Source organism: Pseudorasbora parva, chromosome 8, assembly GCF_024679245.1.
Source record: "Pseudorasbora parva isolate DD20220531a chromosome 8, ASM2467924v1, whole genome shotgun sequence".
Classification (NCBI taxonomy): Eukaryota; Metazoa; Chordata; class Actinopteri; order Cypriniformes; family Gobionidae; genus Pseudorasbora; species Pseudorasbora parva.
The window spans coordinates 24,799,226-24,817,649 of record NC_090179.1 but is presented as its reverse complement, the minus strand read 5'-3'; the positions used below and the strand labels follow the sequence as shown (position 1 = coordinate 24,817,649).

Here is an 18,424-nt window from a genome sequence, read left to right as displayed (position 1 = left end):
CTCAAAATGAAAAAGCCAGATTCTCTTAGCGCTTTTCCTCTGTGACTGCAAAAAAGCCAATGTATCATAAATCAACAATGTCTAGTTCCTCATCAAAATGTTGCCCATAAAGTATTCAGTCTGTGATTTCCTGAGTGTGTGCAGAGCGCCTGCCATCTCTCGACATGTAAAGAAGCAATTATTTATTAACGCAGTTAAGTAGTTAATTGTCAAGCGTCTCTGTATATGTTTTATCCCTGCCTGCTTTTAGCCCTAAGGCACAACATCCTGGTCCTATTTTGACGAATTGGTCCTATGCCTTATGACCACTGTGAGAGGATTTCAGACCAGCAGATTGAAAGGTCGCTATCCATCCAGTGCTAGTCATCCTGTCTTGCATTTGTTGATCATGTACATGTTTTAACTTGGATCATCTTAATTATTTGGTTTTCATTTGGTCTTGAGAAATTCAGTGAAGTTAAAGCTGTGGAACGTGAAAGTTTGTGCAGTGATCCATTAAATCTTTTTGTAACGCTTTCATTTTGGTGCTTAAAAGTATGTACTTTCTGTTCATACATGTTTATGTATTTTTTATGTAAACTCTTTTTTTTATTGAGTTTTGGGATTGGTAAGATTTTTTTTATATTTTTGAAAAAACTCTCTTTTCCTCACCAATGCTTCAGTTATTTGATAAAAAATATTGTAACATTTTTTTCTCTGTAAAATTTAATTTATTCCACTGATTTTTCAGTGGAAAGTTGAATTTTCAGCATCATTACTCCAGTCTTCAATGGCATATAATCCTTCAGAAATCAGTCTAATATGCTGATTTGATGCATTTTATTAATGAAACATTTATTATTACTAGCAATATTGAAAACAGTTGTGCTTTTTAAAGGTTTTTTAACGTTTTTTTTCAGGGCCTCAACATTATATTCCCATAAAACAAGGGAATATAAAAAAGTTAATCAATTCCCCTTCCTATACTACTTTGAGTTATCATGACTCTTGGGTAACAACATTTCAAGTGTTTGTTTAAAATAAGACTAGATTTATGAATATAGACCACAGGGTTTAAGAGCTGCAGACATTTTTATTTGGGTATGTTGTTTACAGAAAATTCTCAAAAATAGGGGCACAGGTTAAGAGGTAAAATAAATCTTACTGACCACAAAGTTTTGTTTGACATAGTACTATACTCTTTTGTCTGTTGACAGGCCTATTTGGACCTATTTTCACATTCGAGAGATTTGTTGCCCAAGCTTTTGATTAAAGGAAGTGTATGTAAAATTGTGGCCAAAACTGGTACTGCAACCACTATCCCCCCTCCCCCTGACTCAAGGTCACCAGATTGGCTGCAGGATCAGTAGGAACGTTTGTATCTGCAGCTGTGGTAACTAGAGCAGATCTGGTAACTCGGATGCAGAAACACTACTGACTTCATGATTGGTCGATAGGTAGAGGGTGGAGCTTCAGGCCAAAACACAGCATGGGCTGCAACAACAACTTTTAAATGACAATATCCTGGCCGGACTACTGTTGTCAGTGATATAAGTATTTGAAATGAACATGATTTCTTAATGTCTAGTGACATATCAGGGCCATTTTATGATTAATTGAAATACATTTCTTACATACAGTTCCTTTAAGTACGGAAACCGAAATCCAGATGGTATTATACCAAAACCAAAATTTTGGTTTCGGCGATCAATTCAGCGTCACAGTCATCCCTCCTTCATCCTAAGGAAGGTGTTTTAAGATCCACGGCTGACTTCAATCAATGCCGATTTCTGCCATAGCCAGAACAACAATTTCAGTTCTGCATGGTTTGTGGCTTGAAATGAGATTTTACTGTTGATGACTTCTGTAAAGTTATTAGGAAGTGAATGCACAGAACATACAGCTTTATTTTTCTCAAGAGTTATGTTTTGTGAGCAATTTCTGTGACTGTTTGCAGTGTGAGCTTTTATTCTTACCAAGCACTGTGCAATTTACCAAACACTTAAGGATAGTTCCTTTAGTGACAGTATAAACAAAGTTTTCTCGTCTGGTCTGTATTTGTTGTGTGTTAAATAAGCCTTTTGGGGAAAAATACATCCTCTCGCCAGCAGCCTGGAATCTTGTTGGGTTTCTAAAAATACAGATGTGTTTTTATTTTTATTTTTTATAAACATGCCATTGTCCCTCAGTACTTGATGTGAATGGGAATATGGTAATAGAACAAACCTTCGAGGAGTGAGACTCTGCTACGGCTACGCAAAGTGGATTCGGCTCTTGTAGTATTCATGAGATGATCTGCTTTTTTTGTCTCATGGATTTTTCTCTGGCTTTGAGGAAATGCAGAATTCACCTTGAGTTGGGCTCTGCACCAAAAAAAAAAATCTTCTAGATTTCTTAGACCATCTTTGCAAGGCTTTCTTATCTCTATGTAAACCACATAATTGTTTAATTAATTACAGAGTACAACGAGATTACATGTTATTATGTTTGTCAATGGAAGTGTTGAAAGTTGACTTCTACCTGTATTCTGTTTATATTAAGTTTATATTCAGGTCAGGTTTGTACAATGAATAGTTCTAGCATAAGGGCTGTACCTAGGCTGAGTTTAGTTTAAATCTGAATTTAAATCTACCGGCAATTTAATTTCACCCTGCATCTCAGGCTGGAAACCTGTACATTTTTTTCTCCTGCTTCCGTTACAAATCTGGGGACCAATCACAAATTGTCTCATCCACCTGGCACGCTATTGGCGGGTTTAAACCCGATGATGGATAGAGAAGCAATAGATTGTTGGTCTGAATGGTTGTAGGACTATCAAATTTTGTACAGAGTCATTTGAACTATGCTCATTGATCACACCTCTTGTGCAGTAGAATATCCAGAGGAGACTCCCCAGATCAATATTAAAAGATTGAGCTTGATCTGGTGATAGCCAGACAACTTTAATGTGTCAATTTAAAAGCATTACACTCACAGCAAAAAAATAAATAAATAAATAAATTGAATAGACTGTGAAGGAGAACCATTTTGTAGTTCCAAATTGATCTAACTACAACTTTAGTCCCAAAGGGTTTGTTCACTTGTAGACAGCTTGACCTTAAATCGACCTCTAGCTTACTTTTTAGAACGTCAAACAAGATGTTAAAGGACATGTTCATGTGCTCTTAGAGAGAGAAAAACCGTGTTTAAAGTACTTGGATAATATTTTTCCCTTTCAGAAAGGCTTTTCATCTTTGAATAGCCAGTGATTAAAAGTGGATGGGGAGAGAGAGTTTGAAAGAGATGAAGCGATAGACGGAGAGTGAGAGTGCGGCATATCTTTCTATTTTAAACGTTTCGCTCCGTTATCTCCAGGAAGTAGGTCCTGTGTGTGAGTCCTGAAGAGCGTTCGGGGAGCTTGAGTCCAGGCGTCAGTCGGGCTCACGTGGCCTTGTGTTGTCGTTTTCTTTGGCACCTGGAGACGGAAAGGCTGCTGACATGGCTTTAATGACTTAAATTAGACAACTCCCCCTCGTGCACGTCTGTGAAATTAAGCCTAGAAAGAAAACAGAACTAACAGTCAGGTTTTATGATAGCCAGGCCAGCAATTTACGTCACAAATATTCATATTTATTTTTAGCAATATACTTTTAAATGCAAAAAGCTGAAAGTGTTTCCACTAGCACCATCAAACTGAATAGCAAAAATGATTATTTTCAAACAGGTTTGAAACACTTCCCGATCTGCCATTCATTGGTCAGACATACAGATAGTCCCGCCCCTAAACCCACACTATAGGTCAAGTCAGTGTTGCTGTGACGAGCTGGTCCGGATGTGCAAAAAAACTCCATCCTTGTTAGCCCTGATAACTTCCTGTGCAAATCTATTGTTCTGCCTGTTCCATGTCCATTCAATGTGTATATCTATACTAAGTCTGTCTTTCTTTATTGCTCTAATTTACATAAAACTTGTCTTCATTTTCTTGCTGTAGTGTTTGTTTTGATACTGAGGAGAGATGGCAGTGCTGTAGCGATTGCCTTTTTATCAAAGAAACGTCTTTCCCTTTCTCTCTCAATCTCCTCCCCCTCTCCCTCATGCTGTTGTCTAATCCAGCTTGTGAATCACATGCCGTGACCAGGAACGTGTGTGTGCGGAAAAGTGTTTGTGCGTGTCATTGTGCCGACCTAAGAGACTCTTTTCTCTGTTAATCATTCATTTTACAGATCAATGTTCCCTCATACCCTGAGTAAACATTTGTTTTTTAATCCCTAAAATATCTGTCATAAATCTGTTCCAGTTTGTTCTACTTTCCTCCCATATATACAGTACATTGTTTTAATAAACTTAACAAGCACATTGTGTGATATTGTTTGAACGTATTGTGATTTATATATGCAATCGGGGAATATTTCTGGTTCCTGCTAATGCCAAATATTAATTTCCATCCCCATCAGCAGTGCATTTTTTGTTAACCTTTTACCATATGTCTTGGAGTATCGCATATATAGCGATAATATCGTATCGTGAGTTCAGTACCGGGATTTGTATGGAATCGTGAGGGTATCTAGTAATTATATTTCACAGCATTACAATTTTTACTTTGTTTTTGATTAAGTAAATACAATCTTGGCTATAAGAGAATCTAATCAAAATCATTAAAAACATCCAACCCTGAACTTTAGAACTATTTGTATGATTGGTACTTTAATAGCACCTTTAAATGGACTGCTTCCCTGAAAATGACAGATCTGTGAGACTTTTCTCTCCCTTTATTCATCCAAACTTTCCCTCTTATGGAACACCAAAGAATATATTTTGAAGAATGCTTCCCACCCATAAAAGTCAATGACTTTGTATGGACAAAATGTAAATCAAATAACTTATTTTGTGTTGCTCTATCAGGGCTACATGTTGTGTGAATGTTTCCGTGAGAATGAATTGTTTTTCAGTCAGATTGTTCCATTCTGTTTCAGGTGAGGTGTACAGGGACACACTTGCTTGTGCACAGTGATTACACCTCTGAGGTTTACGAGCTGCATTTGAGACAATTATAATAAGACAAAAACAGCTATATATATGATGTCCCTTAACATTTTGTGTTGTAAAAAGCCTTTACTGTACATACATTTTATGACACATCTGTGTATTGGGTTGGGACTTATTGTGCACTGTAGTTTGCATAAATATACACAAGATGCCTTTCAGAATCATTAACATAATAGAAGACATTTTCCCTCTTGAATTGATATAGTCAATACATAAAAATGAACAGGCAAACAAGCATAGTGTTGCACAGCGGCAAGTTGAAATGACACTGTATGACGAGAAAATGATAGTTGCATTTGTGTAATGTGTTTAACATTGCTGTAGAAATTGTGTTACTGTTCAGGAAAGAAGGAGAGACACTTATACCAATTGGCATCACTCAGTAAGGTCACGTAGAGCTGCTCATAGCAGAGTGACGACAAAAGATGTTCACAAACCGGCAAACGTTCAAGGCCATTACTGAGGACCCTTTTTAAAAGAGCATGCCTTTTTAGCAACAAATCATCTCTTGCTTGCCCTTGTCTTCTTTTTGTCAAAATTCAACTAAATATATCATTAAATTGCAGATTAGTTTTAGGAGATATATTAAATATTCACACCGTGATCTTTCCATATCATGAAACTAATTTTGCAGTCCCTTCTTGTATGAGTTGATAGATTCATTTTCATGAATCACTTCATTTCAGTGAACTGATTTAAAACAGGCATTTAATGATGTTTAAAAAAATAACGTAATAAAAAATCACTTATTGTTATCTTTACTTTTCTCCTCAGGTCAGTGACAGACCCCAGAGATGGCAAACGTGTGGCCCTTAAAAAGATGCCCAATGTCTTCCAAAACCTCGTCTCCTGCAAGAGGGTTTTCCGTGAACTGAAGATGCTTTGTTTCTTCAAACACGACAATGTAAGCTCCCCACCATCCTCTTTTTTTTTTATCACTTAGTGTTACCTAACTTCGCTATCTATGTGCCATCCCCATGGTGCCATTAGCGAGAGCCTGGCTAGCTCTCGCTGTCCCTGGGCTGCTGGTGCCTGGGAAACGAATGTCATGTGAAGGCTGGTGTCAGTGCCCACGTTCTCTGGCGTCAAAGCTGACCTCTGGCGCGCTCTGTCTTTGTTTCTCCACAGGTGCTGTCAGCTCTGGATATTCTACAGCCTCCACACATCGACTACTTTGAAGAAATGTATCCTAAACAGAAAGCTTCTCTACCAGCTGCTGTCTAAACAAGTGATTATGATCCAAAATGTTTGGATTCCAAAGAAATGAATCAGATTCCAAAGAATCAAATCAAAAAAAAAATCTCTCTCTCTCTCTCTCTCTCTCTCTCTCTCTCTCTCTCTCTCTCTCTCTCTCTCTCTCTCTCTCTCTCTCTCTCTCTCTCTCTCTCTCTCATCAATTGTAAATGTATCTTTAATTTAGATTAGGTTTTTAATACTCTAATCAAGGGTATATGGACAAATATGCATTCTTTATGCAAATGTACGTTTATTATTAGTGAAGGAATGTGAGCAGAGAATGTGCTCAGTGTACAAATGCACTTTTCTTTCGACCTGGAGTCTAATAAAATTTAAACAGAAAATATAGTAGCTTGTAGGTAATAACTGCACTTTTGGTTTAGAATAGTAATATTAATGTTAACCCTTTTCTTTCCCTATCAATGTTTGCTCCTGCGTCCATGGCTGCTCTTAATTTCTCCAAATACGGGCTATGCCACGAATCAAACAGAAAATGCACGTTGCGTTAATCACGCATTAATAAAATGAGTGCCGTTAAAATGAATTTGCGTTAATGCGTTATTAACATGTTCATTTTGACAGCCCTAATATTGTAATATTTCTCTGAAAAATAATTACAATCTTATAATTATAATACAACTGTACAAGTACAATAATATTTATGGCAGCCTTATTTTTTTCTTTTTTAAACATTAAACCATCAAACTTTTATTTTGACGGAATATACCAGGGAGATATTAAAGTGATAGTTCTGCCAAAAATTACATTTCTGTCATCATTTACTCATGAGCCCCATTGACTTCCACTGTTTTTTTTTCCTCCATACTATGGAAGTCAATGGGGCCCTTCAACTCTTTGGTTACACATATTCTGATAAAATATCATCTTTTGTATCGAGGGTGAGTAAATTATGACAGAATTCAAATTTATCTCTTTAAGCTTCTCTTTTGTTGACAACATTCGTATTATAAGTGCTTCTCATTACAAGAAGATGTTGCCGTATGGTTGTGTTCCCAAATGCGTGTTATAAAAGACCCAAACTCACAGCACTTGCAGAGATGAGTTCATGTCGAGGGGCATTTGCTGAGAACCAATCCGCTCTAAGGCTGCTTGTATGTAAAAGAACACGATGCTATGATTCACTCAGAAACACAAAGTTGCATTTATTTATTTAACTAAATCGCAGCATTTGCTATTTGGCAATCACACACTAAGCCATATCACATTTTTATTTCGATGAATCATGCAGCCCTATTTCTTTCTTTTTTCCAGAATCATCAAGCTTTCTGTTTATTTACGGATTTAAATGACGTTTTAAATCCCAGATTTTCTTTGTGGTTTTTAGACCTTGAAAGTGTGGAGCTTGAAAACAATTTTAAAATTGTGAGCAGCTGAATGAAACAATAGCTTGTAGATTACAGAGCTCTGGTGTGGAAAGGGCATCTGAGGTCTTGTTTTAAAGTCTTAAATTGGGCATATGCTTTTTTTGCCTTTTGTGGTTGCTAAAGTGGGTTCAAGTTGAACATTATGTTTAGAGAGGTGATGGCTTGTCTCACTCTGTGCTTGTGTGTTTTTGATGGAAAGAGATCCAGTGTACTTGTGAGAATTAGTATGCCATTTACATTATAGGCAAAACAGGTCTGATTATCGCAGGTTTAGTGCTCTTTTTTCCTCCTCATTCCTTTGCATAATGGTTTTGTTTCAATGGAATGTGGATGGCGTTTCATATGGATTTCAGAAAAGGCTGACATGTTATTTTTAAGGGATTTTTCCCCCCTTGAACTACACAATGATATTTCCTAGATGTGGTCTGCAGGACGCTAAAGGCAACCCCCAGGTTCTTAATTTGGTATATAATTTAATAAGAGGAATTACACGCTTTCCCCGTTTACCGCTCTTGCCCCGTCACCCGATATGCACTCTGTAAGCCACTTTTCTAAGAGTATTTTTTTCTTTCAAATACCAAGAGGCTTTCTATGATTCCAGCTGGAGAGTCTTCCTCTTAAATTAGCTGGAATTTTAGCTTTTCAAAATCAGAACAAAAAAGGCTTTTGTGTTAATTTGCCGGCAGATTTATCCTGTGCTTTTGTATTTTTAGACGTTTCTCATACAGCGTGACGCTGTGACCGATGGCTGTGGTTTGGATTGGGCTTCGTTTCAGAGTGTTTGGGACCATAAAAGATAAATAACATGAGTAAATAATGTTGTGTGTGTGTACATCCACTAAAGAATGGGTGAAAATGCCAAGCAACATACATTTTGAGCTCTCTACAATGATTGATTTTTTTTGGATTTGAGAGTGCTTCGAGATGTAATGCACACTCAATCATATTGCATGCATTTCTTCATTTCGGTACCAAGATTAATAGAAAACTGAATTTATTTTTTAAATAAAAGAGTTTAATGTTATAGAAAAATAGCATGAAGTAGCCAAAACTAAGCTTCAAAACTGGTGTATATGTAATCATGGATATGACATCTCAGCCATGAACATATTAACATATGGTTAGCAAAATGAATGTTAATGTAAACTACACCATACACAGAGGTTAGCCAATCATAATAAGGGGTCATTTACAAATAGAAATGCAAATGATGTTTAATTTTAAGGCTCAGGGAAGGAGTACAATTATGAATATTTGGTATATAGATAATATAAAATAAAACCTATAACCAGGCCCACAGTGAGTCTACAAATCTACTTTAACATTTTTTAATGTATTCTTCTCGTTTTAAATCTATTTGACAGAATTCCATACATTTTCACTGGGGGGAAAAACAGTGTAGAAAATATGAAAAAGATGTCTTGTGACTCTTTAATATTGGCTGTTGTACACAAAATAACATGATTACAAAAGTGCAATATGTCCTATATAAAGTAATAAAGAGGAGATACCGTGTTTCTGAAAATGTTTTGGTTTGTAAAATGATCGTCATCCTTTACGGTTTGGTGAAGGCTGCAGCGTTCATGTTTTCCATTATGGACTTCTACAGAAGCAGCATAATAAGATATTGAAAACGCGTATAAACACACACGCACGCACGCACACACACGCGCGCACACATACACGCACAGGTGCAGAGGAACATTCATATTCTGTGATAATGTTCCCCCTCAGTGCCGCTATCTTTGTTCTGCTTAATGTATTTATTTACTCAACGAATTAAACAAAGCCTCGTATCCTTCTGCTTTCGTTCAGCACTGTAGAACCTTTGTGCGCTCGTTTGAATGGATTAAGAAACAAAAACATCAATGCGGTCGGCTCCTTAGCGTCTTGAGCCGTATATATGGGAAACCGCTTGGTTAGACATGGAAAAATGTGTGATCCTTAACATGTACATGTACCATTCACGTCACATCCAAAGTTAATAATAAAACATTTTTCTTGAGCCTGGCAATCTCGCTGGCCCTCGGAAGACCTGTTTGGAAAGGTTATTTCAAACAACACTGCCACTGTGTATTCCAGGCTAATTATGTCTTTTGCTGAATAGCGTCTTTCTGAGTGACTGATGTGTGAATTGTGCTCTGCTCCTGGTCATAATGGCTGTTATTTCTTCATCTGACTGCTCAACTGCCGCTTCATATACGTTGCAGTTTTACCAGACGCCTGTGGTGAAAGCGTTTCGGTTAATCAGTCAATGTTTGTGCTATAAACATTTCCTTTCGTTGCTGGAAAGTGCTTTTGCCTGTTGTTCTTTTTCAAAATCTAGTGTGCTGCCTGCGTAGGGAGGAATCATTGGTGCACTTTAGTCAAAATTTGCTGTTTGGCCGAGTCAGTGCTAGTTGCTGAAAGTCTGCAGATTTTCTACTGTCCAAGTTGACAGCTTTTTTTTAGCTTCAAACTATTTGTTTCTGCTATAATTCATTGTGTTATGAACAAGGCGAAAGTCTGGTAGTGTATGAACCTCGTTTAGTCCATGAAGCGCAGTTTTTCTTTAACAAACAAAAAGTGAATGATGCCTAGTGTTTTAAAACCTGCTCAGATTTGAAAGGTCATGGAGTGTATTCCAGCCTTAAGGAAACAATATATTTCTCCTTTGTAAAGAAGAAAATCCATAATGCTCATTTGGACAAGATGAGAGGAATGTCAAATCTAAATGAGCTTGTGTCAGTGAATGCTTAAAATATCCAAAAAAAGCTTGGTGTAATAAAAATAGCTATTTTACTCAATATTTGTGAGTGCACTATTGAAATCAGTTGGGATTAGTAGATCACTAGATTTGGGAAATGCACCGCTCATGTTTATGGGGTTTTATGATGCTTTCTGAAGGTTGTTTTTATTTATTTTTATTTGTGGTACTTCTTACAGTTAAACTCTGTCAGTGGTTTAGCTACATAAACAGGGTTTCACACTCTAATGTGCTTCGTATGTATATGAGAGTATAGTTTCCTATATTTCATTTTTTGTATGCAGTATGCTTTATAAGTAGGCGCTTTTTTGCCACAGTTCATGTGTGGGTACACGTGTTCTCATGTTCTTGTGTCATAACAGAATCCCCAGGGATGGGATGTGCTGGCTCTCCTCCATTGGAGCCTGCGCTCGCTTTTCTGGAACACAGTCCTGCAGGACGCGGTTTAACACACACACAAATGCATTAGGGATGCGCAATTTGGACGACTCCAGAACTAAACGGATAAATCAGCAGAGTACTCTGGGCGGGACTGGCGGGGGGTGTGTGGAGAGAGTTCCATCTGCGCTTATTTTAATTGTTCATGTGTTAGACAAACATCTTTTGTTTTTGCATCGTGACTTTTTTTCAGAATCTCACACCAAGAGAATCACTATTTAGAGTCTATTGTTGAGGAAACCCGTTGCCTTAAAATAAATTACTGTATTGTTCCGAATATAAGACAATGTTTTTTCTTAAAAAGAAATCTGAAAAAATGGGTTTGTGTTATGTTCAGGGTCTAGACATTTACGTCAATAGTACACACGCAACAATCGGTGGCGGCAAATATGAGTGTGCCAAGAAATATGGTGAAAATACGGAGAGTAATGTTAGAATATGGGGCGGCAGTGGCTCAGTGGTTCATGTAGATTGTCTACAAACCAGAAGGTTGGTGGTTCAATCCCCGGTTCCACCTGACCAAGTGTCGAAGTGTCCATGAGCAAGACACCTAACCCCAGCTGCTCCCGACGAGCTGGATGGTGCCTTACATGGCTGACATCGCCGTCGGTGTATGAATGGGTAAATGTGAGGCAAAAATGTAAAGCGCTTTGGGTAAAAGCGCTATATAAATGCAGTCCATTTACAGAATATAAAGACCTTAAAAACAGTAAAAGTCAAAGACAAGCTTACTGTCTAAGAGACATGTGACTGTCATGTTTGCATGCCTCACTGACAGGACCAAAATTCCCCTGTGCTTTGAAGGTAGGTTTCAGGGTTTTCACTATGAGATGGATAGCCTAATTGTTATATAATTCAGATGGACTACAGGTCATTTTTTAATATGCCAAAAATAGCCTAGATTAAATGTGATCGTTGTTGCATTTTACCAGTATTTACCATACTTTCAATATAAAAATAAAAAATATGCAGTAGGAAAATTATTTTCTAAAAAGTACATCTTGAAAAAGGGAATTTGTCAAGTTCACATAACAACATTTTTTCAATTACGCATTAAGTTTATTACTCAATAAATTTAAGGCAACAGGTTTCCTCACTTTTTTAAGTCGTCAACTGATCACCGTTGAACCCTGGTATTTTAGGAACACTATATATATATATATATATATATATATATATATATATATATATATATATATATATATATATATATATATATATATAGTGTACTATGTATATATAGATTCCTCATTAGTGTATGCACGGATTGGTCGAATGAGACATCTATGTACACATTTCTATGATCGTGTCAGTTTTTGATTTTGCATTATACACTCATTATAGTTTGAACCCAGTAAATGGACCCATTCAAACCACCCAATTTCTGGGTTTGTTCATTTTCAACCCAACTTGGGTTGTTTTTAACCCAGCACTTTTTAGGGTGTATGGCAACGGTTGGAGGTAAAAATCTTCATTTCTGTTCTACTGAAGAAAAAAAGACGCCTACATGTTGGATGCACTGGGGCTAAGCAGATAATTTTTGGGTGAACTAACCCTTTAACAGTTAAAAAATATATATGTATTTTTCTCCCACATATGAAAATGGTGCTAAACATAAAATGTAACTTTTTGTGGTAAAGCCAGTGGTAGTGTTGGCTGGACAGGTAGTCTTCTCAGTTTGATGCTATGATCTGCAAAATATCCAGACTTCAAGCAGTGTTCCGCACAACCTCTTTAATGCTGAGGGCGAGTGGACCCCAATGCTGTCTTTGCAGGCTATTTATAGCAAGAACAGTTACGCCAGGCTTCTGTCAGTACCTGCCAAGCTACTCGTTGCCCTATCTTGCATCTATTATTGAATATATTGAGAATGTCAAGAGAAGCAACCTTCCAAGTTGTGTGCTGAACACAAAGCAAGCTTTTTTTAATCTGCAACGTTCTAGTTTCATCTTCCACGTCTTTGATACAGTTGTCACAAAGTTGCTAGTTTAAGAGGATGTGGATTCTCTGTGGTATGTAATAGTGTTTTAACCAGTGTCAATGCCACACAAGGCTGTTTCTAATTTTTATCACCCCATAAACTCTAAAAAATTGGGTTGAAAATGGACAAACACAGAAATTGGGTTGTTTGAATGGGTCCATTCACTCAACCCAGTTTCTGGGTATGTCCATTTTCAACCAAACCTGGGTTGTTTTTAACCCAGCATTTTTTAGAGTGTAGTCTTCACTTGTGTGACAGCAGTTAGATAAGGGCATTCGGAGTTCTGTAGTTTTGGTGCAGGTGAGACAGGTATGTTATTAAAGGATTATTTCACCCCAAATGAGGTTTCAGTATTTATTTTTTTGCGTTTGTGTGGTATGATCTGAAATTGTTTGGCTGGGCATGCTGCGGGTGTTTTTTTCTGGGCACACGTGCAGAAGGTGTGAGAAGTCTCAAAAAATACAGATTGCTTTCATGATTACAGAATGAGTCATGTGTGCTTTAAGGACAAAGACATCAATGATTTATTTTTACTGCCAGCGACTGAACTCGCATGGCTGCTTGTTATACACCTTTAAAGTGCATTTCGCATGTGTCTGCTTTGTCGCTATACAGGTATTCTCTTTTGACGTCTTTATAGTCCTCTATGTTTTGTTCTGCCGTTCTGCAATGACTCTTTAGAAGCTTAAAATGTGACTTCACCTGCAGAACCAGTCCTGTTTCTCTGTGACTGTTGCTGAGGCAGGAAGTTCAGGATGTGGAAGATAAAAGGCTACAATGGCCAATGGGCTGACAGAAGCAAGGTGCGCTGGGTTTAATTACCGAAAAGACTGTAGCAGCAGAATTAGCAGATTCCCCCCTCCAGGTCTCCGAGCAGGTCAATTAACACCCAGCAAAGCTGTGAAATACGCCTCCCTCCATCTGCATCTGGCAACGATTACACCTTGCTATTATGCGAGAGGACTTTGTGAAAGCCGTGTTCTGTCTCACACTTTCTGTGTGTGCGTTGTGTGTTTGTACGAATTCACAAAGCTAAGAGTGTGTAGGCTAAGTGTGAGCTGTGTTTGTGAGTGTGTGTGGATGTGCAGCATGTTTGTGGGTGGGCTTGTGTGTGTGTGTGTGTGTGTGTGTGTGTGTGTGTGTGTGTGTGTGTGTGTGTGTGTGTGTGTGTGTGTGTGTGTGTGTGTGTGTGTGTGTGTGTGTGTGTGTGTGTGTGTGTGTGTGTGTGTGTACTTGTTTATATTATAATATAAACCTTAGATCACATACATTGTGTAACCTACAATGTGAATGGATTTATAAACATACTAAATGAAAGTTTTTGGGGTTTTTTGTTTTGTTTTGTTTTTTTTATGTAAAATATGCAGAATGTTTCCTGTGATGGGTAGGTTTAGGGGCAGGGGCAGTGTAGGGGGATAGAAAATACAGTTTGTAGAGTATAAAAACCATTGCGCCTATGGAATGTCCCCACAATTTACAAAACAACAACAACAACAAAAAAAGTGTGTGAGAGAGAGAGAGAGAGAGAGAGAGAGAGAGAGAGAGAGAGAGAGAGAGAGAGAGAGAGAGAGAGAGAGAGAGAGAGAGAGAGATTGTAAACTTTTATCTTGTTTTCCTCCAAGTTCACTGACCTGCAGAACTGGCTGTTTGCCTTAAGACATCTTAGTGTAAATTATTTAAAACACAAGACAATATTTGTAGCTATAGTTACGGTTCAATACAAGTTCTTTACAACAGGAAAAAGCAACAAATCCCAATGCTAGGTTTCTTTTTATATTTATTTTGAACAGACAGTAGTGCAAATTACAGTTTGTTCCACCTAGCGCCATTTAGTCCCCCCTGAGGAAGTCGTGCTTTGTACATTTGACTGAATTGTTTGCTTGTCTTTATTTCTTATTGTATAGCTTCTTATACTTTTGTAATGGATCATTAAAACTGAGAATGATACTGAAACAAAACATATTTTAAAAATAAAAACAAAAAGAGACAGGGTTGTGTTTTATATTTAGCGTTGTTATAAATATAAATGCAGTGAAGATAATCAATGTATGCTGGGGGTGTGAGTCATCAATGGTCTCACGATTCAATTCAATTATGATTATCATGTTAACGATTTGATTTTGATTGATTGATTGGCTGTGTTTTCGTCAGTGAATACAAACAGTCAGATATATGCTTTTTACTTTATCTGCTCTAAGAAAGTACACTTCCTCAATGTAGCAAACATTAACACAATTTAAGTCTGAACACACTGAACGAGTGGAGCATTTGGAACTAATAAAAACTAGTTAATATGCTACTAAAAAGCGCATGAAACTGTCAAGTAGTGTACTTGAGTTACAATAACGCTTACTCACACAAGCACGCACGCTGTGCAATGAGCCAGGAGGGTGTACATATTTAGTTTTATTGTAAATAGACAGATAACCGGAGTAGCCAAGGTGAGTTTAGTGACGATACAAGAACACTGCTGCAACATTTACAGAATCAAAACTGTTTGTATACCCGAGTTGAATTTGGCAAGTCAGAACTATACCAAGGACGCAAGACCGAACTTTGCATAGCCTACTTGGTATTGCGAAACGCCCTTTTTTTGGATTGGTGCATAGAGCGTCTCTTCTTCTTCTGCTCTTTTTCCTGTTGTGGTGGTTAGTAAAACAGCATTGCATTGCTGTGTGTGCCTCCTTTGGATTGGAGTGTGGATCGCCAGTGCCTGACTGTAATCGTCATCAGACTGTAGCACTGAACAGCGACGTCCGTACTGCGACGGTTTGGGATAAATATGTACCGTTACATCCCTATTGCACATATCGCATAGTGACAACTTGGGAATTGTGTTATTGTGCATTCATTTTGTATGATTTCAGGTGTTTATATGTTACTCTACAGACCTTAGGTAGCAACCCCTTTTGAGCGCTGCGCTCTGTGTTCTGTCTTTCCACAGCATGAAGGTAAGATGTTGGGGATTTATGAATAAACCGCTGGATTTAAAATCTTCCCTGCCTAGCTGACATTTGTCATTACATCCGCTTCAAGCACCACGATGCTCATGATAACTTTTGTTAACTCTACAATATGTAATTCCACTTCGCCAGCTAATTGCACGCTTGTTTCTCTGGTGCATAAGGTCTATAAATGCAGGTGTATTCTTGTTTTCTGCTGCTTGTCAAAATGGAAGTCATTTAGTAGAATCCCTCCACTTTCTTCTGTAACTCTCAACTGTCAGTTAGTCATTCTGGAGGGAAGCTCCAGACCACAGGTGCCTCTCCACCTCTACCCACAGTCAAGCTGTGCTAGCTGGCATAGTGATCCTGGATCAGTGCTAATTTAGTGGGGGAGAGAGAAAACGTCACGGGCCACAGAGAACCGGCGAAGTGCCACAGACTTCACTCCCAGTAGTCCCCATTCAGCTCTTCAGTATGTGTGTGTTTTTTGTGTCAGCGCTAACGCTCTGTGGAGAACCGAGCTCGGAGGATGTGTAATTTGCATTTCAGCGAAGCAATCAAGCATAGCCGTCATTTGCATGAGGCTAATTAGGCACGTGACAAAAGCCCTCTGTTCTCAGGCGATTATCGAAAAATCGTGTGGAGGTCTGCCTGGAGCGCTCCACTAGTCTGCTTTTGGAACACCCTGCATGGTTAAACTCTTAAAGGTATTGTTCACCCAAACATGAACAGTTGGGCGTTCATTTTCTAAAACTTGTGTCGTTTTAAACCTGTATGACTTCGTTTTGCATGTATTCCTCTGGGAAAACTGTCAGGGTTCGTATAAACTTGACACTTTTTTGGCTGTTGTCCTTTTTAAAGGGGGGGTGAAATGCTGTTTCATGCATACTGAGCTTTTTACACTGTTAAAGACTTGGATTCCCATCCTAAACATAGACAAAGTTTCAAAAACTAATGTTGGATGTTTGATGGAGTATTTCTGTGTCAAAAATACTCCTTCCGGTTTCTCACAAGTTTCGGAGAGTTTTTTTCGAATATGGGTCGGCTTGACGTCGATAGAGCGGAAGGTCCTTGTATGGGCCGTACAGTCTCTTCTCCCGGTAGGGTGCGCACGTGCACGCGTCGACCAGAGCGAGAGAGCAAATGCACGCCCATAAACTCTGCTCTCAGGTGCAGATCCACTCGTCTAAGCAACACTTCTGTGGCGCCGCACTCCACTTTATTACTATGGGTGACATCAAGCGACTTCAACGCTTCAGCACAGCATTCCGGGAAGGCAGCGCTGCATTTGAACCGATTTGAATGCAGAAATGACGGGAAGTGTCACAACATCACGCTTCAGTCGCGTCGAAAAAATGGATCTCCACGGTCACTGCTGTCACAGAACTTCACGAAATCAACAGTTACCAACAGTAAGCGGTCCCAACGATAAAGGTTCACGGTCGTGTGCGGTGAGTAAAACTGCTTCAAATGTCTGTGTTGTTGGCTATCATCGCATAAGTAAACATCAGTAAACAACACGATCGTGTATAACGTTAGTTAATTTATCAATGGAGCATGCGATCTATGGTGTGTGTTTAAATACATTTGTTTAGCTGACCACTATAGGTGTCAGTTTGTTTATTGTAAAACCACCCAAACATAAACCTAGGTGAGGTTCTTACCAAGCGTGCTTCGTCATTCAAATGCGCTAACGGTTACTCCATTGTTGTTCTATGTATAACGTTACACTAGTCTGACGTGCAAAACCGTTTTGCTTGCTACTTCTAAGGTCTAGTCGCATACAATAGTCCATAAACCGAATCATGTCCTCATAAACTGCGAGTAAACACACACAAATGTTGATAGGCCACTAAATACAGTACATACCACAGAGACGGACGTCCTGCTGTTGCTGCTTCTCCTGATTCTGGATCATATCTGTATTAGTTGAATCTGGGTAGTGTTTTCTTCTCCACGCTTGAGGACGCCACTGATTTGTGTGCGCTCGTGATTCTTTAGCTCCGCCCACACGAAACGCCTCCAGCCGCTCGTTTTTTTTCCGGAAAGACTCGGTACAGCCTATATTTCTTTTATAAATATAATAAAACTAAAGACTTTTCGGAGATATGAAGGATGCAATACTACTCTATAGGTACTCAAGATTGACATGAGATTGACTGAAACTGAGTGTTTCAACCCCCCCCTTTTAAGCCCAGTCCTCATTCACTGTTTTCATAATATTGAAAAGAGCAGCTAATATATTCTTTTAAAAAAATCACCTTTTGTGAAACCACCACAAAAGTAATATATATTTAATTTTCGACATTGAATTCTATTTTACCCTGCTGTAGAAAAAGTAACTAATTTTGAGCATGATATTACTGAGTTGTTAACCTTTAGTAAATGTTGTGGTTGATAAGTTACACCAGGTCTAGCGAGTTACTAAATAAGTTACTAAATTCTCCAGCAATCCAGTTTGTGTAGCATTAACAGCAAAGCTCTATTGCCCTTTTGCATTGTAGTAATGTTTTATAACCCCACAAAGAGCTATAAAACAAATACTGCTTTTGTTTCAAAATCCCAGATAGGAAAAGGGGAGAGAATTGGCTATTTATAGTCTGTAAGCATCGAATTGTAGGGCCAAAAGAGATTTTGCAAGATTCTCTGCCGAAAAGGTGCCTTTACAATGCAAGTGTTCTAGGGGGTT

The 18,424-nt window shown here is 38.3% G+C and overlaps 1 protein-coding gene across 1 annotated transcript in view; it reads left to right on the top strand.

Moving 5' to 3' along the window:
* The window catches only part of nlk2 (nemo-like kinase, type 2), an 87,874-nt gene that overhangs the window by 31,807 nt on the left and 37,643 nt on the right, over positions 1-18,424 (top strand). The window contains exons 2-3 of the mRNA XM_067450489.1: positions 5,779-5,908; positions 6,133-6,188. Of these exons, the coding sequence (XP_067306590.1) occupies positions 5,779-5,908; positions 6,133-6,188 (186 nt within the window). The remainder of the gene's footprint in view (positions 1-5,778; positions 5,909-6,132; positions 6,189-18,424) is intronic.